Source organism: Leptonychotes weddellii, chromosome 7, assembly GCF_054177405.1.
Source record: "Leptonychotes weddellii isolate Sample4059 chromosome 7, ASM5417740v2, whole genome shotgun sequence".
Classification (NCBI taxonomy): Eukaryota; Metazoa; Chordata; class Mammalia; order Carnivora; family Phocidae; genus Leptonychotes; species Leptonychotes weddellii.
Window position 1 is genome coordinate 57,439,690 of NC_138375.1, and position 23,976 is coordinate 57,463,665.

The following is a 23,976-nucleotide window of genomic DNA, read 5'->3' on the forward strand; positions in this document are numbered from 1 at the left end:
TTCTATAGATAAATTCATCTCATTTGTGTGTTGATGTTTTAGTAACTTTGCTGGCAATTTAATTCATGATTTGGGGGTACCTATCGTATAAATCTGTAAAGCACTATTTGTATTTAATGAAGATAACCTTTGGCCTCATAAATACTACCCATTTCACAGAATTGTGATGAAGATGAAATGCATGTAAATCACTTAGTGTAGAGCTGCTACATAGTTAAAATAATTAGAATATTTAGGAATATTTGTGGCTAGGAATATTAGTGCTAATATATACATATATATTTTGGTTAGGAATATTAGTGCTGAAAATTTATAAGGAAAAAACAAAACGGGATTAAGATGAGTGTAAAAATCATCTATAGTTGAACATGCTTTCTTTGGCTGATTATTAAAATAAATAACATAAAAATTACTACATTCATTTTTAAATGCAGTCCCTTTGTATCTCCTATCCATGCAGTCTTTTCTTAAGACTGAAATAAAAGCCTAGTACATTGTGTTGCTTTACATTCATTATTCAATTTTAAGACTTTAAGGAACTATAAGGAGCTGTTCTTCCCTGTCCACCATAAATAATCTATTCAGGCTTAAAAACCTTTAGAAAGGTGATTTTATATAGCTACTCCACTTGTCTCAACGGTAACTTTCAGAGCTTATTCTTCCAAGCCGCTGTTGAGTTGAAAAACATTTCTTTTTTGTTTAGACAAAAATATGTGAGAACTGTTTACTCTCTTCACATGAACATCTGAATTTCGACTATGATTTTCATTGTATAACTTGTTTTGAAATTTTCAAGCAATGTCCAAGCTTTTTGGAAAAGAAGTGGGGTTTAAATCCTGAATAAATAAAATGAAAAAAAGATTCAGAATAGTCTACCAGCTTCAGCAGTTTATATTGGAGTAATGTTGGGATTTGCATGTACAAAGATAAAAAGAGCTTACTCATCTAGTGGATCAGATTACTTTTTTTCCCCTTTGGCCATGCTCAATCATCAGTTTTTATACTACGCAGTGACCTTCATATACCACTCATGACTTTGAAAAGACACTGCCCGTATAATTCAACAAATAATAATTGATAACTGTGCTAAGAGTGTTGTGGTGCACATTCTGGGGAAATTATTCAATCCATCACTGTTATTAGTTTTACAGATTTTTTTTTTAGAGGACATTCTTGGGGGAAATCCTTGGATTTTAAGTGTATAAAAAAACCAAACTTCGTAGCTACTTTCTGGATGCTGTATTAGTTTGCTAGAGCTGCCTTAAGTACCACAGACTGGTGGCTTAAACAGAAATTTATTTCCTCAGAGCTTCTGGTCCTGGAGGTTAGAAGTTTTTAGATCAAAGTGCCAGCAAGGTTGATTTCTTCTGAGGCCTCTCTCCTTGGTTTGTAGATGGCTGTCTTCTCTCTGTGTTCACATGATTTTCCCTTTGTGCATGAATGGTGTCCTAATCTCTTCTTTTAAGGACATCAGTCATATTGGATTAGGGCCTACCTCCATGACCTCATTTAACCTTAATTACCTCTTCGAAGACCCAGTTGTCAAATACAGTCCTACTCTGAGGTTCTGGAGGTTAGGACTTTAGCATATGAATTTTGAGGAAGAAACACAATTCATCCCAGATCACATACCTTTTCCTAGTAAATTTTATGTAATAGGAATGTAGTTAGAACATCCATATTATGGTTATGAAAAACAAGCCTGAAACTGACTCAGTTTCTCAGCCAAGTCAGAAAGGAGTGTTAAGCTTGGGCCAGACTTACCTCAGATTCCTTTGGTATGTCTTGGTGTAGTTTTGAGACTGACATCAGATTGAAAGGTTAATTTTCCCTTTACCCATCTTGAAAACTTAGTTTGCCTGAGAAAACTAACATGCAATCCCAACCGCCTCTCTATAAAAGTGCTCGTGCATGGTCCTTTTATCCCCCACCTTCCATTCCATTGTGTTAGCCCATAGGATTAACTGCTTCAAAAATGAAACCTCTGGCGGGGGAAGTTATAGAATAACAGCAAAATATATTAGGTTTTAACAGATTTATGTATGTATTTCCTTTTCTCTGTGGATGTCTTTCCCTTGGAAGCATCCACTAAAATATTTGCTTGTCCCAGAGGAGGAGATTACTTAAGAGATCTTTTAAAAAAAGGTTAGCGTAGAACAACTCTTAATTATAGTTCTTTGGAATGGAAGGAGGAAGATTGTTTGCTTAAGGGTTGGGGGTGGTACACAGAAATCTATGAAAGGGGGGAGGGTATAATTTACCCATGAGAAATGTACATTATAGTCACTTACTGAAAATGTATATAGTGTGGATCTAGTTGCTACAATAAGGAGGATGTTGAAAGATGCCTTCACGAAAAAGATAATATGGAAACATATTGTAAATTCTAAAGTGCTCTGCAATTGTTAGCCTTAGAATAGTAATGAAAAGCTGAGAGTAATTATTGAAGACAACCTCAGAATATAGACACAGGAGTTTACTTTTGCGGAAAGGAAAAAATTACTACTTACTGAACATCTGACTGTGTGGTCATCATGTATACATAGGGTATCTTTTGTTATTCTCTGATCAGCTCTCCATTTTTGTAAAAAACTGAAGGTTAGGGATGTAGAGAAACTAGAGTCCCATTCTTTGCCCTTTTTTTCCTAAGATAGCTCTTTACAAATAATATCTTTGTCTCATCTTTATTGTATCTTATTGACATTCTTTGAATATTACACCACCAAGTTAGTATAAACACAAGCCAATGTGACATATGAAATCTCAACTACTAGGCATATATTTAAAATAATTTTGTGACAGTGAGTCAGTCCATTACATTATGGGTTGATTTATAAGATCATTTAACAAAAAAAAATAAATAACTAAATAAATAAAATGATTCTTTGCATCTTTGTTGAATTGTATGCCCTGGTCTTTATGATGATTGTCTACTTTTTGGTTCTATCATCTTTATTATTTTGTTAACAGATTAATTCCTTTTAGCTTCTAGTCTTTGACTTAAATCTTTTTAAATGATTTACTAATTTAACTAATTCCCCTACATACTTTTTTTTTTCAGTCCTACTGAAAAAATCAGTTATTTGTTAACATCTTTCAATCTGAGCCCTCTCCCCTTGTTTTTTTCCAAATAGAATTGCTATCTGCTTTCTCAGCTTGGGGGCAATGAGAGGTAGATGGAGGGCCTGAAGTGGGCCAGAGTAGCCTGAGTATGGGCAGTCTTTCATTGCCTACTAAAATCTAGTAATATTTTAGCCCTTATCTTCTTTACAAAGATGATTAGGTCTTCTCATGTAGGAAAGGATGTTTTTCTTTAATATATCATTTGTTTGTTTTTAACATAAGTACCAAGAAGAAAACACAAAAGGGTCTGTGAACAAGTGTAGTAATATAGTTAATAAATGTAAATAGTACAGAAGGGGATAGATCAAGAAGTGAAATCCTGCTTTCCTTCCCCATGCCAGTTTTTCTCTCTAAAGGTTCTTGTGGTTGTTTCTAGAAAAAAGATTTATGCTTATTCCCACATACTTGCTTATATTTTCTTTATTTCTACATGTACACAATAATGAATCATACAATACACACGTAGAAAACTCATCTACATCTTAGAGAGGTTTAGATATCAGCATGTGGATATGTGCCACTCTTAAAATGGCTGCATGCTAGGTATTTACTTCTTATGATTGTGTCGCTGTTATGGCTACTTTATTTCTTTTTGATTATAACAAATGTTATAACAAGTGAGAAAATGATACTTTCTAAGAAAAATAGTATCTTCATTTTTATAATGAAATATATAGAGATATAATGTATATTTAAAAAAGATCTGAAAAGTCTTTCTGTACCTTCTTTGCAAATATAGTATCCCAGAGTAGTAAAATGTTTTACTAGAGGGAATTTAATGGTGAATACAGGATATTTGTAAGCAATCTTATGAAGACATTTTGAAAATAAAGTGCTTTTCAATAGATCTAATAGCAACATGCATCCAGAAATTATAAAAATTTATAGTAGAATATTTCCAGTCTATTAGAACATTCTTGAATCACATTAGTACTGAATATGAAGTTATTGAGGACCTCATAAGTAAAAACTAAGAAATAAAAATAAAAGATAAATGTATAAATAGTAGTCATTTTAAATCCTATGGCTACTAGAAGATTTGTATTCAATAGCAGCATGCATTTTAAAAATCTTTTAACAGTGTACTCTTTGGTAATTAAAAGGAAAGATCTGGGCAGAGTTTATTTCAGCCAACTTAGCTGGAAGTTTTCCAAAATGTAGATTTCTTTAAACATATTTAAAGTGAATTATTTTTTTTACTTTGCCACTTCCTTGGATGTTTCAGAACCATCAAATAATATGCAACAGTTGATAATCATGAATTGGAAATCTGTCTGACATTTTCCTCAGTAAAGTGGTAAAGATCTGTGTTACAAGTATGGCATCATAATAGTCTTAAGCCAAGTATAATTTGAAATAGTTGGGGAAAAGGTGCTTAGTACATCTTTCACGTGTAGAATGAAGGGGCACCATTTATCATTTTGTTACTGTTTGGGTTCTGGTTACATAGGTATGTTCATGTTATTGGAAATTCATTGAATTCTGTACTTATGCTTTGTGTACTTTTCTGTATACATGTCATGTCAAAATCTACACTGAAAATAATGTATAGTTATTAACAGCATTATAATAAGTAGAAGTAAAAAAATTAAACACTTTCTGTGTTTCAGAGTATCATTGTTTTTATTTTTTTTATTTTTAAGATTTTATTTATTTATGTGAGAGAGAGAGAATGAGATAGAGAGAGAGAGCATGAGAGGGGGGAGGGTCAGAGGGAGAAGCAGACTCCCTGCTGAGCAGGGAGCCCGATGCGGGACTCGATCCCGGGACTCCAGGATCATGACCTGAGCCGAAGGCAGTCGCTTAACCAACTGAGCCACCCAGGCGCCCCTGTTTTTATTTTTTAATACTAATTTATATTAATTTCCCTTTCTGATTTGGCAGATTTTATGGTTGTAAGCATTGTACACCTATAACTTATTTTCTGTCAATGTGGGAAAACATTTCTAGGTAGTTTTCAGAATTTAATCATGAATTCTCTTAGATTAAGCAGCTTAATTATGTGGCACAAGATCAAAGTTTGAAAGAACATATTTAAAGAATTTGAGATTTATTGGATTTTTGCCTTTAATCTGTAGCACTGAAACTAGTTATTTTTGATAAATGGAAGCTATGAGAATTTTATGTTAATTTTGTAGCTTTTAAAAGTCTCTATTCTTTTCAAATATCCTTTTTCTTGGAAATCTAAGCAGCATCAATCAACTTTTTAAGATTGACAGAACCAAAATTTTCAAATAATTTATTTTCCCAAACTCCCTTATCATTGAAGCAGTCATAGGAATAGAATGTTCTTAAGCATCTGTTTTTATGGTATCTTTGTCTTTTTAGCCTATGTCAGGTTGACTGAGAAAATACCTGCTCCCCCCCCCCCCAATTTAAGACCTCTAGCAAAGTGAAATCCTAGCTGAGGGAGATATTATGGGGTTTTAATCCATTTGTTCAAGTACTTTGGTGAAAATTCAATGTATCTAGTAATGGGAGAAATGTATTTTGGTATAAGACAATTTCATTTTGGAAAATATGCACATGATACTTCTAAGTTACAACTCAGTTATAACTGAGTTATACATATTGAGCATTTATCTAGTAGGCTAAGAATTAAAACCCTGACCAGTCTGTAATAATGACTTCTTAAAGGTGCTACACCTTCTAACTCAGGAATCTTTCCCAGCTTCCTGTTCGAACACTCCTCTCTAGCCAAGCCCTCACTTGTTCCGTATGCTTCTGTTCTAGGCACCTTTCCCTGAACATTATAGCACCCCTATTTGCTGCGTTGCCAGGCCTGCAATGCCCTTTCTCTGTTTTTTTCCTTAAGGTCTCAAATGCTATCCCATCTCCTCCTCAAATGCCACACCCCCCTCTCTGATTCTTTAATAAGAGCCAGTTGCTTCTCCTCCTCTGTTCTTGTTGTACCTAACATATAACTACAATAGCAATAGGTATGCTGCATTGCCATTATTTGCTTATGTGGCTGTCTGGCACTTAAGGTTGCTAGTTCCGTTGTAGTCAGGGCCATGTGCTGTTTATCCATAGTCCCTAGCAAGATCAGGCATTTAAGCAATGTTTGTTGAATAGGATTGAGGTAACTGGACAAGCTGGGCTTATAAGTGCCCGTTTTGTTTCAGGGAAGACATTTTCTCAAAAGTTTCTTGATTTAAAGTTTATACTGCCATTTCCCAAGTATTCAGGGAAATACATATATTGTATTATATACTTTTTTTCTCTTCTTAGCTGTAACCTACTTGGCAATAAAATGCCCAACCTTTTACTTTTCAGCATTTGGGACATGGTGGAAAATTTGACAAGGGACAAGAAACTTCCTTTGTCTAAAAGGAAATTTATAAATTGCCTAAAGATTTCATTTGTTATGATTTTCTTTATTAGGGATTAATCATAAAGCCATGGTGTAAAATTGCTGTTTATCCTGTAGTGGTGAAAAAGTCATGAATTAAATATTGAAATATTTACTGAATTGCTAGTTAGCAGGGAATTCTGGGAGCATTTAAGATCAGTGTGGTAGGAATTGGTTTAGATCATGTTACATATTACCTTAGTGTCATACTAGTCTGGATCCTGAGTGACAGTTGCAGCCAACTACTTATCTTACCACAAGTAAAATTCAATACAGCTTTACAGTGTCCTTGAAGAACTTAAAAAAAAAAAAAGCGTGCATTAAATTGACCTCTCACCATCTAAATTCCTTGTTTTTGACATTTACTAGGAAATGAGGAACATAGCCAATTTTTTTTTTCAGTTTCAAAAGCTGGTAGATGAAATCACAGTTGATTCTTCTGACAATGTTTGAAAGGTTGTTTTTTTTTTTCTCATTTGACATGCAGCAAGGACATATGGGCGAAGGAGAGGTAACATTATTGTTTCTAACTTTTGAATGTGCCAGTTGTATTTGGAGAGGACCCAAGTTTGCTCAATTTCTTACCCTTGTGGGGAAGGAGGGGAGGGGGAAATGCGACGTAGCTTTGATCCATACATACTTTGTATGTCATAGTTAAAATTATAGACTTTCTAATTTGAAGGAGTCAGAATGATAGGATCTGGATTTGAATCAATATCCTGTATTATAAACTCAACTTATTTATATCTGAAGATTTATTTCACCTTTTTCTTTTCTGAAAGGAATTTCTTGGAAGAAAAAAAATTAAGGATCTTTAAAAAGGAAAATATAGTGTGACTTGATTATATTGGAAGCTCAGTTATACTTTAATACCTTATGTCTATTTTTTTCTACTCTGTCAGCATAATACACTTGGTTTAAAATGAGATTAGCTAAATAAGTGACTACTCCTATAAATTTCAAACATTGGGGGAAAAAGCTCTAGAAATTTTAGAGAATTTTAAAGAATCATTTCCTAGAGGTGCCTGAATAAACCTTATTTTTGCCGCCTGTGATAGTTGAGCTATTTGACTATCTAATTTACTTGCCTTTTTACAAGCAAGTAAATTAGATAGTCAAATAGCTCAACTTCCAAATGTAAGTGACTTTTAAAAATTATTTAGGAAATAACCTCCAATTTTATAGTCCTTTTTTATCTTCATTATATAACTCGAGTTTTGTAGGGTAAATTCATAACAAATATACTATTACTTGTGTTTAGTTAGCAAAGCTGAAAGGAAGACAAGTGTGGCAACAAAGGCATTGGAGTGTTTCAGTAAAGGAAGAGCACTGAAGCTACATTTCTCTAGGATCCATTAACAAACTCCTTATGTAGTACCTAGAAGTAAATTGGCCAGCCTGACAAGTGACAAAACAGTGCTTGAAAGATTCTGGCTTTTTGTAGCTCCGTGTTTTGCTTATGATTTCCAAAGTTCATATTTTGTTGTCAGGTAAACACGGGAATAATATTAACCACATTGGCATCTCTGGTCTTTTCTGCTTATATATTCTGTATGATAGGATTTTCAAACAGCAGACTTGATGACGACTTTTTAGAATTAGATAGCACTAGTGGCAGCTGCTAATTACTCAACTAAAAAAAATAAATCTTTAGCATGCCTAAAAATCTTAAATTCTTTAATACTAGGTAGTGAAGTTGGGTAACAGCGATAAATGGGTTTTGATTATATCCCATTAAGGTAAACCAAGATGAGTGCTCACTTTAAAAATGGACCTGTTCATTTTAAGGACAGTCTTAGAGGAAACTGGGTAGGCTATATGATTTTGTGTTTTAAAAAATTTAAGTGACCTAGCATCTGATAGTCGAATTCAATCCTTAGCGTACATGTCTAGGCTGCCTGCGGCCCTGGGGCCCTGCCAAGGCAATGCGTCTACTGCCAGCGGCTTTCAAAAGTGCTCCCTCCTCCTGTACTTCCATTTCACCTCACTGAAGTTTCTGGATCCCAGGGGGATAGTGGAGCAGCCTTCTATTGAACCATGTACTTTCTCTCTGACTCCACTAAGACTTCAAAGTGATGGGAATTCAAGAGCATATCTAAGTGATTAGTTATTCAGTGAGAAAAATAAAAGCCCATTTTATTGAATCTGCTGTTTCCCTTGTTTCTTGTGTAAGATCAGCAATGGCAAGGAACATGTGCTGTTAGCTTTTTTTCCTGCTTTCTATTCCAGGTCAGTCTTCACTGTTTCCAATGGAAGATGGATTTTTGGATGATGGCCGTGGGGATCAACCTCTTCATAGTGGCCTGGGTTCACCTCACTGCTTCACTCACCAGAATGGAGAAAGAGTGGAACGATATTCTCGCAAGGTGTTTGTGGGTGGATTACCTCCTGACATCGATGAAGGTATATTTACAAAGAACTATTAATTGTACAGTGCCTGGGCTGTGGCACATAGTAGCTAACTCATAGATAGTGGTTGCTGTTATTATAATAACAGTCTTATCTGGCTCCAGGTATTCAGTTTTGATTGCATTGTTCTCTTGTCCTGTCTTTCTATCCTGGCATATAAGATTAGTTTACAACGGAAGGGGTGCAGGACTTTGGGAACCAGCTGAAGCAAGTGATTAAATGAAAAGAGTAACTGTCATTGGGAAACCCATCTCAGGGGTTCTGTTGTGGGCAAACATAGTGCTTACTGCATTTTTGTCTGTGTGTGCTGCCTTGGCCAGATTCGGTATGTTTTCCTGTTTGTTCCCTACCTGCTCCAGAAATGTAGTTAATTGAAAATTTGAGATCTTAGATTAAGGATGAACTTTTGAAAAATAAACCCTAAAGTTGTACCACAAGAAAGGGAATCTTAAGAGTTTTATCATTTTCTGAGTATTTTTTCACTTGCCAAATACAGGCTTTTTAAAAGTCACACACTGTTCTTAGGCTTGTTTACGGTGTAACCAAGATAGAAAGTCTTTGTGTGCATAGAGTTTCAATTCTAGCAGGGGAAGGCAGATAAAAAGTGTGTAATCATGCAAGAAAATATCAGAGAGTAAGTACTGAAAAGAAAATAGCGTGATATTGCACTATTTTATGATATGATTCAGGGTATCTTCTTAGATTAGGTGGTTAAGGAAAGCCTCTTTTTTCTATTTATTTATGTATGTATGTATGTATGTATGTATTTATAAGTAGGCTCCATGCCAAGTGTGGAGCCCAATGCGGGGCTTGAACTCATAACCCTGAGATCAAGACCTGAGCTGATATCAAGAGTTGGACGCCTAACTGACTGAGCCACCCAGGTGTCCCAAGGAAATACTGTTTAAGGAAGTGATATTTGAGCTGAGATCTGCATTAGGAGCCAGCCAGAGGTTTAGAGGATTAGTTGTTCAGCAGTATTTTCTGCATCTGTGGGCCTAAGTGACCCTAGTTCAAGTTCAGACTAAAATTCAAGTAGCAGACCATATAGCAACCATATATCCTTAGTGGTGGTGGTGGTGGTTGTTTTCCTAATCTCTTTTGTCTTGGTTTCCTAAATGGAAATGGCAATAAACCGATTAATGTTATGGAGAATAGAATCGTTTTCTCTAAAACTCTATAAGGTCTAATAATAAGGTTTTAATAACTTCCAATTTAGACTGAGATTAAATGTATTGAGTCACTTCATTTTCCTTAAGATGGTCAATCTTTTGGAAGGTTGAGACAAAGTTTTCAAAAAGCCAAAGATTGAAATAAACACAGTTCTCTTTTGTTTTGTTTTGTTTAATCTATGAAAAATTGTCTTGGGTGGAAGCTGTGTTGGGATTTCAGGCTAGACTGAATCAGTCTTCATCCTGCTCTCAGAGGACCTAGCTTTTCCAAAGTGTTCATCCTGGGCTGACCTTGTGGTCACAGTATTGGCCTCTCTAATAAGCTCCTGGGTGTGGCCTGCTCTTTTCTTTACCTGGAATTCTCATTTTCCTTAGTACTGTGGATTCTTGTTTTTTTGACCCTTGAAAGTCAAGTCTTTAGCCCAGATGGTGTTTAATGAATGAATTATATGCTTACATACAAAACGAGAGCAAAGACTGAATTTTATCTGACCTTGCCTGGAATAAACTCCTTCTCTGGCCCAGATAGTCTATATGTTTTTGGAAAATTACTGAGCAATCTTAAATGTGCAATTTCTAAAATTCTTAGGAGCACAGATAAATATGACTAGTCTGGCAAAGGAGATGGTATAAACTGAGCAAAATTAATGGGAATTATGATAATCATCAAGCATATTGATAAATCAGTAGCAATTTAAGTAGACAGACCTTTCTACTATAATGTAAAGTATGTAGTCCTGAGAATATTGTGTTCTGTAGAATTATACACTAAAGAGTATAAGGTTTCTGGGGAAATAGGGTAGGAAGCAATAATTCAGAACCCAATGACCTTTGTACCGGAAGCACTAACAAAAAGAGAATTAATACCTTGAAAATAACTTGGACAATTCAGGCAAGTAGCTCAGTGTGGTTAGAAGCTGCCTCAAGGAATACTGAAAATGCACAAAACCAACAGAGCAGAAATGCTGGCTTGCAGGCTTGGAGGCAGTGCAGATGTAACCAGACCTCTGAGCACCTGAGAAAGTGCACGCTCCCAGGAGATGAGAGCCCTGCAAGGTTGGGAGTGTGCCTCTCTAGTAAGAGAGCCCTGGTTGCTGTGCTCATTTTTTATTTCCTTATAAGAGAGTAGGAGGGCTCCTGCCTGCATATCAGACAAGTGAGGGACTTTTTCTCTTCCTGATGAAGATTATAATTCTACTCCCACTATGCTAGCTCACCTTGCCCGGGAACAATCATTTGCGAACCAGGACAGCTTCCAGGTTATTGTGATTTCATTCCTCTATTCACCAGTCTCTCTTACATGAGCTAAATGGTACTGCAGAAACAGGCAGCAGAGCAGAGCAGACTGTCCTGTTTTCACAATCTGGAGGAGAGGAAAACAGTTCTACCAGCTTGGAATTTGAACACATCCCCCATCTCTTCTTTTCCTCTGTCCTGCCCTCCTCCCAGGTCTTATCTATACATGCTTACCTACTCTTTCCAGAAGTTCTTTGGAAATTTATTTTCCTATAGTCTACTCATGAGTCTGGTCATGAGGAAACGGTACAGGCTGGGAGTCATCTTACAGAATGAATGGCCTCTATACTTTTAGGACTGTCAAATATGTAAAAGGTAGGAAAGAGTGAGAAGCTGTTCCAAAAGTGAAGAATACGGATACCCTATAGGGACAGAACATCTTAAGCGTATCATGTGTTCTGGATAGGATTCTGGATCAGAAAGGGGAAAAGAGATACTATTGGGATAGTTTGAAATTTGGATGGAGTCTTGTGAATTGGGGAGTAATACTGTATGAATATTGATTTCCTGATTGGGAAGGTTACATGGTAATATATGAGGAAATGACCTTGCTTTGAGCAGGTGCCAGTGGTTGTATTTCTGGGTTATAGAGTGTCACGTTAGAAAAAAAAAATGATAGGTAGGTAGGTAGGTAGATAGGTTGATTTATGCATACATAGAGATAGAAAGAAGGAAGAAGGGGAAGGCAAATGTGTAAAATAGTAACAGTTGGGGGAATCTAGGTGAAGGGGATACAGGAGTTCTTTGTATTGTTCTTGTAAATAGTAGATTTGAAACTGTTTTTTTCTAAACTACTTCCCCAAAATGATTATAGAAATATTTAAATTTACTTTTTTTGCTTTGCTTTGTTGTTCATTAGATGAGATCACAGCTAGTTTTCGTCGCTTTGGCCCTTTGATTGTGGATTGGCCTCATAAAGCAGAGAGCAAATCCTATTTTCCTCCTAAAGGTAATTCTCAAGATTCAGTATACATGTACAGTGTATCCTTATATTGTTTAATGTTTAGCCTTTTCATAAATGTTTACCTCTGCTGTAAGATTTTCCATTGTTAAACTTATATTTTCCCAAATGCATCTTTAAATTTATACCTAATACATACTTTCAGTTCAAATTTAATTTTACTTTAAAAGATGTTTCAAGATAGCAAACTGAACTTAATGTTGATACTATCAGACTTTGCCTAGGAAGATTTAAGTTTTCTTAAATTTTTTTTACTCTTTTTCCCTTCCTTAGTTTCAGCTTATACTTCCTTTCTGTTGAAGAATTAAAAAAAAATTAGAGAACAAATAAGCCTTTTTTTTTTTTTTTCTTTTTATCAGGCTATGCATTCCTGCTCTTTCAAGATGAAAGCTCTGTTCAGGCTCTGATTGATGCATGTATTGAAGAAGATGGAAAACTCTACCTGTGTGTGTCAAGTCCCACTATCAAAGATAAGCCAGTGAGTGCTGTCTAACATGAAAATAGCTTCTTGTTTTTGCCTTCATCTCTGCTTTGTTTGAAAACCCACAGACATCTTGATGTATCTGTTAATTGATGTGTTTGTAATCTACCTACAAATGCTGTTTCGCCAACCTCATAATGTTGACATTCTATATTATTTACACACATTATTTTGACATTGAATTTTTTGGTTAATTAAAATAGTGGTAAGTCTTTACCATTAAAAGATTTAACTTGATAATGCATTTGATAGGGCGCCTGGGTGGCTCAGTTGGTTGGGCGACTGCCTTCGGCTCAGGACATGATCCTGGAGTCCTGGGATCGAGTCCCACATTGGGCTCCCTGCTCAGCAGGGGGTCTGCTTCTCCCTCTGCCCTCTTCCCTCTCGTGCTCTCTCTCTCTCATTCTCTCTCTCTCAAATAAATAAATAAAATCTTTAAAAAAAAAAAAGATAATGCATTTGATAAAGATAAAGTAGCTGAATTTCCTCTGAATAATAGAACTCAAAAATCACAAATAGATATTTGTCTGTCTCCTTCCTCTCTTTGTTCAAGATTTTACCCAATACTATCCTTAACTTTTTGCTCATGGTACTCTCCCAAAGTAAAATGAATTATGTATATACAGAAAGGTACATAGCATACTGTTTTTTCTTTTTGAAAAAGTTTTTGTCATAAAATTTAGTCTTTAGGAATAGTAGCAACTGGCCTGTTTGGACGAATCTGGCAAATCAACAATTTATTATCACTCAGCCAGATCTAGTAATGGGGTACAGTTCAGAATGGAGGTGCCTATGGGTTCAGCTCAAGCAATAGTTAATGGAGCTCCTCTTGGTGTCTTGGGATTGCCGAAGTCCGGAACACTTTTCCCAGAGTTCCCATGGCCTAAATTCTCTATACTTGACTTGTTTATGTTCCCTTGCAGTCCCCATAGGTATTTGAATTTGGGACCTCTGGCTTAGGACTTTGTTGATGTGCATATTGGGAATATCCTACTATGAACCCATTCATAGCCTTTGGTGTGGGCATTTCTAACAATTAATAAATGCAAACAATAAAAATAAGGTGCACGATTCTTAGTTGACTAAAGCAGTGGGCACATTGAAGTGTTTTATCCTAAGTTTGCTGCAAATATATACCTTTTTACTTTGAAATGCTTTTTGAAATAATGCAACAGATTTGTTAGTATCAGGAGTAGTTTGCGTTTGTAGGATTGGACACACAATCCTAGTTTACTTAGCACTGTATTCTGATCAACATCAAATACTGTACTAACTTACATTGTGTGGATATTGGGGGATTGGGGAAGATAGAAGCCCAAATAATTTGAGAAATAGCTGATTGACTTACCATAAGGACATGTTAGTGATTTAGCTTATAATAGATAATAAAAATTGAACTTTCCACTTTGGTTCACTTAAAAATGGTTCACTTAAAAAATCAGTTGGTTTACTCTTAAAAATGAAATGAAGGGTTGGGCTACGCTATATGTAAGTCTTCTAATTTTATAGCTTTATTGATTTATAATGATGTGGATTATTGTTGCTCTTAAAATACTCTGCAATAATTTTAAACTTATTTCCTCATAAATTGTCTGCATTAAAAATGAGACATTTCGGTTTGTCTGCTCCCTAGGTACAGATTCGGCCTTGGAATCTCAGTGACAGTGACTTTGTGATGGATGGTTCCCAGCCTCTTGACCCACGAAAAACTATATTTGTTGGTGGTGTTCCTCGACCATTACGAGCTGGTATGATGAAACAAACAGAAATACCCCCTTTACCCTTTAGTATAAGAAATACCTTATAAAGGTTTTTAGGAAAATCCTCCAGGAGCATTTGAGTTAATGTCCAAGAGCGAGAGTTTTAGAGTCAAAGTATCTGGGTTTGAATTCATGTGCTCTGCTCCCAGTTAATAGTAGAATGACATTGGACAAATTATTTTCCCTAATTTTCAATTTCCTCATCAGTCAAATGGAGTAGTAAGTGTATCTGCTTCATATAGAATTGTTCTGAGGATTAAGTGGGAAAAAGTGGTGCCAAGTGCTGTGTGTGGTGTTAGTGAGCATCATTCTCATCATCATCTGGAAAAACCCTTCAAGAGTAGATTATATGTCAAGAATTTCAGGGTTTGTTTCCCATGCCCACATTTGCTTACCAGCTATTTACTGAGCTCCGAAATACAGTAGGGTTCTCAGCAATGCATCGTATTTTTTTTTTTTTTAAAGATTTTTTATTTATTTATTTGACAGAAAGAGAGACAGCACAAGTAGACAGAGTGGCAGGCAGAGGGAGAGAGAGAAGCAGGCTTCCTGCTGAGCAGGGAACCCGATGCGGGGCTCGATCCCAGGACCCTGGGATCATGACCTGAGCTGAAGGCAGCCGCTTAGCCGACTGAGCCACCCAGGCGCCCCTGGTGCATCGTATTTTTAAGAGTAGTACTTACAGGAGAAATTTCATCCCTAACTTCAAGTAAAATGAGGTTTATTGGTGTAAGTGAGAAAAAAAAAACCATAAAATGAACAAGAATGCAGTTTCAGAATTGTAACATTTCATGGAGAACATGATACATTCATTATTTCAGGTTTTTATATAAAAAATTGGTGAATAGCTAGAGTGTAGGGAAAGGTAACAAGGATTGGATGATGATAATCTAGGAGGACCTCCACACAAAGTCTGCCAATCAATTTTCTAGTGTTCACATGATTGTTTATACGAAGCAATACGTTATTAACTGTAAATGTGTGGTGTCAACATGGTATAGAAGCAGACAGACCAGGGTGCCGAGCCCAGCACTGTCACTTAACCATCTGTGCCTCGATTTCCCCAGGAAATTACTACCTACTTCCTAGGGTTGTTTGTGAAGATTAAAAGAGAACATATGTGAAGCACCCAGCAGAGCACCTGCCCTTACTTAAAAGATTAAAGATTAATGATTGATTTAGTAATTATTATAATAAGGATATGAGCTCAGAATACAGATGAACTGCTTTAGATGAAACCTTTGGTGAACTAGATGGATTTTCCTGATTTCACATACCCTCTTTGCTCCTTTCTCATTTAGTGGAGCTTGCCATGATAATGGATCGTCTGTATGGAGGTGTGTGCTATGCTGGGATTGATACCGACCCTGAGCTGAAATACCCAAAAGGCGCTGGGCGAGTTGCATTCTCTAATCAACAGAGTTACATAGCTGCTATCAGTGCCCGCTTTGTTCAGCTGCAGCATGGAGAGATAGATAAACGGGTAAGTCGTAGATTATATTCCAGAAAGTTCTAGAAATGGCCCTCTCAGTGTGTCATTACCAAGATTGGAATGGGGGGATTTTATATGACAGTAAAATTGGCAGCTGACAGTTACGCCTCTAGGACCAGTTAGGTGTATGCTTTGTAATACAGCTAAGGATTCCTACGAATTTTTTCTATCCCTTCGTGTTTTGAGTAGCCTAACCAGAACGCTATATCAGTTTACTCAGGGCAATTTAATCTCCTAAGCTATCGCCTCCATTCATTCATTTATTCAGTTAGTCAGTCATTCAGTAAATATCATTATATCAAGTACAAACATCAATGCCCTTGAGATCTCCTGACCTTTTTTTTTTTTTGATCATGAATACCTCAGTAAGCCCTATTTTTCCAGTGTACTATGTAACAAATGACTGAATAAATTCACTTGTAGGACTGCATATCTTAGCAATATTTCATTGTAACAAATTAAGTAGAAGAAATCATAAACTTTTTATTTGTAGTGTATTCTACCACCTGAAATTAGGTAGTAATTAGCATTATTTTCAGCACTTTAAATTCCTCTTTGTTGGTTTAGCTTCTGAGTTAAAAAGCTGGAGAAAACCTCAGAGATAGTGTTCTCCTCTGTTTCCTAAGGTACTGTATTTGAAACTCTGTGTTCCGTTGTCCATCTTATTTCTTTGCATTCACAGATTTATTTCTTATCTTTGTGTTTCATGCATTCAACAAATGTTTTAGCCTCTAGGACAAGAAGTCCCTGTCCTCAGGAGTTTATGTTCTGATAGATATAAGTGTATCTTATACTGATACTACTCAAAGTGTGGCCTGGGTATCGATGGCCGGCAGCCAATGGTTACTAGCTTGTGGTGAGATAGGAATTTACACCAGAATGTGAATCAGCTGCATTAGTAAGCATAATGTTTAGTTCAGCTGACTTGTTTTTTTTCCTCCCCGTAGAAAGACTCTCTTGATGAAAGAAGCAATGTGTTGATTTATATTCTGGTGTCAGCTCCTTATTTCATGGGAGACTGGCACTTTCATTAGGACTGACTTAGATATCAACACTCTGAGGCATTGTGCTCAAAAAAGTCCTTATTGATTGATTGTATTGTGCTGTTCTCAATTCATTATGTAGAAACTATCAAGTCAATAGTGGTTTACACTTACTGCTTATGTTTCATTTCATGTGTATGCTACTTCAGTGTCAGTATAAAATATAAGATTATAGTGGATATCATACTGTATTGTGAATCTATAAAAAGAAAGGTATAGATTCTATTATAAACACAGAGGAAGACGGCAAGACAAGTTGCAGTATACATTAACAAGCCCACTTGTTTTTTATTCACACTAAAAAATTCCTACATCCGTGTAAGCAGGGTCTTCTGCCTTGCTGCTTCGTCCCAACAAAGGTGTCAAGAGGTGTAAGGTTAGTCATTGGAAATGCAGACTTCATTTGTATTCCTCTGCGATCAGACCTTTGACCAGGGTTCTTGCCACTCCGTGGATGTTTATGGAATGGCCTCAGGGTCGGAAGGCTAATGCTCTAGTTTTGTCTGCTCTTCCTGTCTTCATGTCACTCGTCCTGCTCACAGCTAACCTTTGTCAGGATTCCTTGTCGGAACGAGATGGCACCAGTGGTAGTGATAGCCTGATATAAGGGAATTTACCCATGAATCTCTCCAAGAGTAAAAATAACCTACCCTTTTCTCACTGGTGAATTAATAGCCAGATTATTTTTAATGCTTGAGAGACCCAAATGACAGGTTGGCCTATTGAACACTGGAACAGACCCAGTTGTATAAATTCACCTCTGAAGTTTTAGACTGAAGTCAACCATTCTTACTGACAAAGAACAAAGCAAGGTTTTAGGTTGTGAGTACTATGGCTGAATCTTGTTTTCTCAGAGTTCTGAGTTTGTGGTTATAACCCAAGATGTGTACACTGTAAATAGAAACCCTGACCCAGGCTTTATTACAACTTAGAAGCTTATGACGCAGAAGCCACTCATCTTCCCTCTGATGTGAATATTGAAGTGCTGTTTTGTGGAACTGGGAAGCTCTTAGGTGGTTTGTTTACATTATAATTCCACATATGACAAAAATCCAGATCCACTAATTAAAGTGATGGTTTGTGCCTATAAATACTCTCCTGTGGGTTTAATCTCATAATGTTCTAAACAGTTGGCTTCCCTTTTTGATTTCTGGTAGAATCCCATTTTCCTTTGAAAAGTGGCTTTTTAATAAGATAGAAATGTAAGACGATGGGTATAAAAACTTTACCGGGTTCTGAGAAGATGGATTATCTTAATTCCAATAAAAGAGCTATTGACCCTTGTTTTTGGGCACCCTGGCATAGATTCACTCAGACAGTGGATGGAAATGTACGCACCATAGTCAGAGTTGCCTGGGCCACTCATTAAAAAACGTAAACTCATTTCTTTTATTTTTAATTGCAGGTGGAAGTTAAGCCATATGTCTTGGATGATCAGCTGTGTGATGAATGTCAGGGGGCCCGTTGTGGGGGAAAATTTGCTCCATTTTTCTGTGCTAATGTTACCTGTCTGCAGTATTACTGTGAATATTGCTGGGCTGCTATTCATTCTCGTGCTGGCAGGGAATTCCACAAGCCCCTGGTGAAGGAAGGCGGTGACCGTCCGCGACATATTTCATTCCGCTGGAACTAAAGGGTAACTACAGCGCTCGTTTTCAGGCCTCAGAATAAGTGCACTCTTCTGTTAATTCTGACCCCTTCCTCAACCTCTTCACGCTGGCATGTCCTTTTGTAGCAGCCCGTAACTTAACAATAGTCTAATGAAAAGAATGACCTATAATATAGGCGTTTTGTAGATTCTTGTGTCACTGAAAACAATATGTAAGAACTCCTTTTTCGTATTGCCATCGTGTTGCATGGAAGTTTTGTCCTCTTGTTTTGCTGGAGACCAAGAGGATCCAAACTTCCTGTAACATTTTCTTAGAGGAGAAAGAGAAATATTAAAAGAGAAATGAAACAATAGAGTATTTTGGGTTTTTAATTAAATTATTGTTAATAATATATAAGAATACTTTTATTAAAATTAACCACGCACCGATAACACTATCAGTCTGTCCTGACAGTTTTTCCCCCAGAGAAGTGCTTTTGCCTTTTCCTTTCTCTCTTTCTTTTTTGCCTCTCTTTTTTCCCCTCCCCCACTTTTTTATTCATTTAACAGCAGTGGAGGAAGTTAACACTTATTAACAGGAAAGAGCATGTTAAAGCAAACACAAATGCATGAGCAAGATTGAAGCAGCATTAAAACAAAAGTTGTGAGGGTGTAGAGGCCGAATAGAATTTCATGACGCCTCCGAGTTACCAGTAACTGTATCAGACAACAAATAGTTAAGTAGGCAGAGCTAGGTTGATTTTCTTTTCAACCATTTTTAAAACTAGAGTGTAAAAATTGGGTAAATTTACTGCTGAGGGGAGTGCACTTACTTCTTTTTAAACTTCCTTATCCGGTCACAGCCCCAGGAAACCTACCAAAGCTAGAATTAATGACAACTGGTGGGAAAACTAGCATTTCCTCTCCTGAAGAACAAATGTATAAATTTTATTTTTGATGTTCTGTATAAACTCTCTATCCTAATTTACAAACACTCATCAGGTGTCAGCCTTTGCTCCATTTTGACGTTCAAAAACAAGACCGAACAGAACGGACCTAGAGATACCTCAAGGATGTCGTTTTTGATTTTGTGTTATAGTACAATTGTAGCCCAAACTGGAAAACAAAACCAATATACAAATTGGCTGTTGATTGGCTTACTTTTAGATTTAAAGTTACTTTGGGTATCCTGTAATTTAGTTGTAACATAGAAAATGAAAAAAAAAAAGTTAAAAAAAAAAAGTCAAGTAGTTGCAAAGTGTTTTGCACCGTTGAACTAAGTAACTGTGTAAATCTGTGCAAAGGTACGTATGTTTATCTTACTCTTCCTATAAAATAAAATAACATTACCGTTTCAGAACTTAGCATGGGACATAGTCAGTGTTTGAAGTGCCAACTTCATCAAGTAATGCATGCTTTATTATAAATAAAATTCTAGCTTTGAAAGGCGTTATTATGTGTTGAACGGTATGCTTCAGGAGTAAATTTAAAATAGTCTCTTGAAGCCCTGGTCATGGAAGTAACTTTTATTTTAATTGACATTCTCTTATCAAATGCCCTACCCACCATTAAAAGGATGATTACCAGTGTGCAAAACATTAAAAAAAAAAAAAAATCTAACGGCAATCTTGCTAGTTGTGCTACCTAACAGTACCATCTTGGATCCTTCAAAACCAAAGACTTGCCCCGGCACTAAGGTGGAACCACCTGGCTGATGACCCCTACTGATTAGCGCTAGGAAAAGCAGGCCTTTATTTTTAATACAGGCTTTAATGAACTATATACCTGTTCAGTTCCAAAGGTCAAAATGGAGGCATATGCTGTCTAATGGTCAAACATAGAAAGGGAGCTGCTTTTAAAGAATTCCCTGCAAATACTGAAAGCAGTCATGCGAATGGAGGGTGCTCTTGTGTAGCTGGTCAGGGACTTTTTTTTCTTTTCTCCTGAACTACATAATTCTAATCAAAACGTTCATTTGCCTCTTTTTATTCTTTTAAATGCTTGTAGGTGGCTTGGGGTGTGCTATTGTGCTGGTCCTACTCAGTAAACAGGTGTGATGAGTTACCGAGAAATAACACTGTTTGAGAACTAGCTTTGAATAATAATTTTTCCCTTTGTACATGACCTGCTGAATTTCGGTACAGTGTTTTTGTAGCTAACTTATTTTGTCATGCACATAATGTATATTTGTTATGCACTACTTTTGTATATCTTGTTTTTCCAACAGTGAACATTTTTAGGCACACTTTTCACTGACGGGATATCTCTTTATGCAATACCTCAATTTTTCATATTGCAAAGAGTAGCTTTTTGTACTTTTATTACTGAGAGATCTTCATATACTTCATTTTTTAATATAAATAATTTTAATAAATTTTATTTTCTTATATTCTGCTTTTTATACATTTCAGTGCTCTGCATACAGTTTAGATTACGGCTGTTGTGCACTGGCAATGCTATTTTCGAGTCTGCAGAGAAGAGAAAGCATGTTGCTTAAACATCCTTCCCCAGCACCAGCTATTGGTGCACCTATAATTTAAGAAATAGTCTATGTAAAGTCACAAATTAAGGAAAACAATTCGCATGAGAATGACAGATGACACTGTAGTTCCTAAAAAGAAAAAAAAATTAAATGCGTAAGCATAGGGTAGAAATTTAAAATAACAGAATTGTCTACAGCTTCTTACTAAGTTTTTAAAATTATTCATAACGCAGACATTCTTGGTGAATGTTTAGCCATTTTTAATATTAATAAATTGATGTTAAGTGTTTGATTCAGAGATGTCTGCTCTTTTAATTATATATAAAGAAAAAAAAAATAGCCTGCCGTGGGACAGGTGTGTAATGTTAGTATGCATGACTAATGTAAGAAATTGTTATTCTACTAATACTTACTTGTGATTGTGTGACAAGCGTGTTTACAGATTATTTGGTTACACTTCAATTTACAGGGCATAAACAATTATTATCTATTACTCTGAACTTTATTGATTACATGTCCTTCAGATTACATGGGATTGTAGTTGGGAGTTACCGTGTAACTCAAAACATAATTAACATGTAATTAGTTTACAGATTTTAGGGTATCACTTCAATTTACCAAGCATGTAGTTCTAGCTCACTAGCATGGCACTGGCCATGTACTTACAATGTAGTTACAGAGTAATTACATGGTTATTTTTGCAATGTAAAATAAAGTGTTTCTGATTATTTTCTATGTAAAGGAACCCTCTCCCTTCCCCTTCGGTCCCCACGCTTTGGTATAATATATATACTTCTCCATACACAGACCTCTGCAGAATGCAAAATAAAACTTGCAGTGAATGAATTTAGCATTTTATGAGAGTGCTGTTGGAAAGACTTGATAATTCACCCCTTTTGTTTTGAAGAGTTGAATCTTCTGTTAAAAGGTGATTTAAAACTTGAATGTGATGAATTGTGGCAAGTTAACTTCAAGTTATGTGCAATACTTATTTCAAACTTTTGAAAGATCTTTGCAGTGTAATTCTTTGTTTTTAATTGCAGACATTTAAAAATGTCATTTTCTACTGTTAAGAGTAATCCTCTTTCTTGCTGGTGTTTCTAAAGAAAAGAATCAGAAATCAATCTTTCTACTAATGTAAATTTGAGATTATTTTTAAAAATGGAATAAAAGAGGTTTTGGTCATTTGCTTTATTTTATTATCTTATTTTAAAGCTACTGTGATTGATAGCATTGTAAGAATTGGGACAATATTGTATTCAACTGTTTTATTTTTTATATTTTTAAAATTTAAAGTATAATTAGTTTTTATAATTTTCATCAGATTTTTGTTATATTTTTTGGAAGTGAAACTTTTAGCAAGTGGGTGTCTAGTTTTTACTAATCCCTAATGTTTTTTTTTTCCAGTGTATTGCTCATATTATCAGAAGGAAAAGTTATTTAAGTATGTCAGTTAATTGTACTACTTGGCTGAATTTCCATATAGTTTTTACTGTGTATGGGGAGGTTGTAGTATTTATTATAGCATTTTAAATAAGGGTAATTCATTTTTTATTAAAGTCATTTTCACGTTAAGTTCCTATTTTTGTATGTTCTACTCTTAAGTTATATAACACAGTTCCTTTTTTAAGAGTTCATTTGTTGAAGTGCTAGTGGAAAATTAATGTTATTAAATAGTTTGCAAATGACTATTTATACCAGTATGCATATAATTTTTAAATATTTGTAATGTGAGATGTTGAATGAATAAAACTTTTAACTCAGCTTTCTTTTAATATACTTATTTATTGTGAACATAAATAGATTATGCTTCCATGATTAGGAATGTATCATTAAAAAAATATTAGGTATGTACTCTTGGGCCAACGCAGAACAAACTGATATGAAAAGATGTCCAGTCATATAAGTACTAGTGGCAAGTGTGTATTGCTTATGTAAGTTTATGAGTATCGGTGGGTTGTGGTCTTTGATCTGCACTATTTGTTCACATACTGTCCTGCACAGTCCTTTTTTCTTTTTCTCTTTGCCTTCAGTATGTGTGTTGAGGCCTCAGTCAGGATCCAAGCTTAAGGCCAAGTCACCTGCTTAAGGCCAAATGTCCAACAAGAGTAAGGGAACATGTGTCTTCATAGAGAAGGTCACTACCTGGGAAGTTTAGTTTGTGGTCTTTGCTAATGAAGAACCTTGATTTTTGGCCGCCGTGCAAGAGGATCACGGTCAACAAGTCTTAACTTTCAACCCCCAGTTCCTCCCGAGATCCTAACATCATAGGATATGGCCTCAGGGATAATAATCTCTATAGCATGTGAATTGAAAGTACCATCTTTGATTTGGCCCATTAATCGTGGGGACTACCGAGTACTGTGATGTATTAGTATTTACATTTTAAACTGCATTTTCAAACTTTTAACTTAACACTTTATTATGACATAAAGTATGACCCGGAGGATATTCTGTTTTGTCAGATTTGATTTCTGTTCTTTCTCACCTTGAGTACAGTATTCTTTTTTTTTTTTTTTTAAAGTTTTTTATTTATTTATTTGACAGAGAGAGACATAGCGAGAGCAGGAACACAAGCAGGGGGAGTGGGAGAGGGAGAAGCAGGCTTCCCGCTGAGCAGGGAGCCCGATGTAGGACTCGATCCCAGGACCCTGGGATCATGACCTGAGCCGAAGGCAGACGCTTAACGACTGAGCCACCCAGGCGCCCAGAGTACAGTATTCTTAAGACTAGAAGAAGCAATTCTCGTCCTGAGACAAATGGATTGTAGAGGTCTTTTGCTTCTAAATTTTTTTTTCCCCAATATGCAGCTCTATG

The 23,976-nt window shown here is 35.9% G+C and overlaps 1 protein-coding gene across 3 annotated transcripts in view; it reads left to right on the forward strand.

Moving 5' to 3' along the window:
• The window catches only part of CPEB4 (cytoplasmic polyadenylation element binding protein 4), a 62,911-nt gene extending 39,988 nt beyond the window's left edge, over window positions 1-22,923 (forward strand). For 2 of the 3 annotated variants that reach the window (XM_081826343.1, XM_081826344.1), the window contains 6 exons: window positions 8,705-8,878; window positions 12,212-12,301; window positions 12,673-12,791; window positions 14,428-14,542; window positions 15,856-16,037; window positions 18,495-22,923. In XM_081826343.1, the coding sequence (XP_081682469.1) occupies window positions 8,705-8,878; window positions 12,212-12,301; window positions 12,673-12,791; window positions 14,428-14,542; window positions 15,856-16,037; window positions 18,495-18,722 (908 nt within the window). In that variant the 3' untranslated portion in view covers window positions 18,723-22,923. Of the gene's footprint in view, window positions 1-6,962; window positions 6,987-8,704; window positions 8,879-12,211; window positions 12,302-12,672; window positions 12,792-14,427; window positions 14,543-15,855; window positions 16,038-18,494 lie in introns of all 3 variants that reach the window. The other variant, XM_081826342.1, reaches the window with a different exon arrangement.
• The last annotated feature ends 1,053 nt before the right edge of the window (window positions 22,924-23,976 follow it).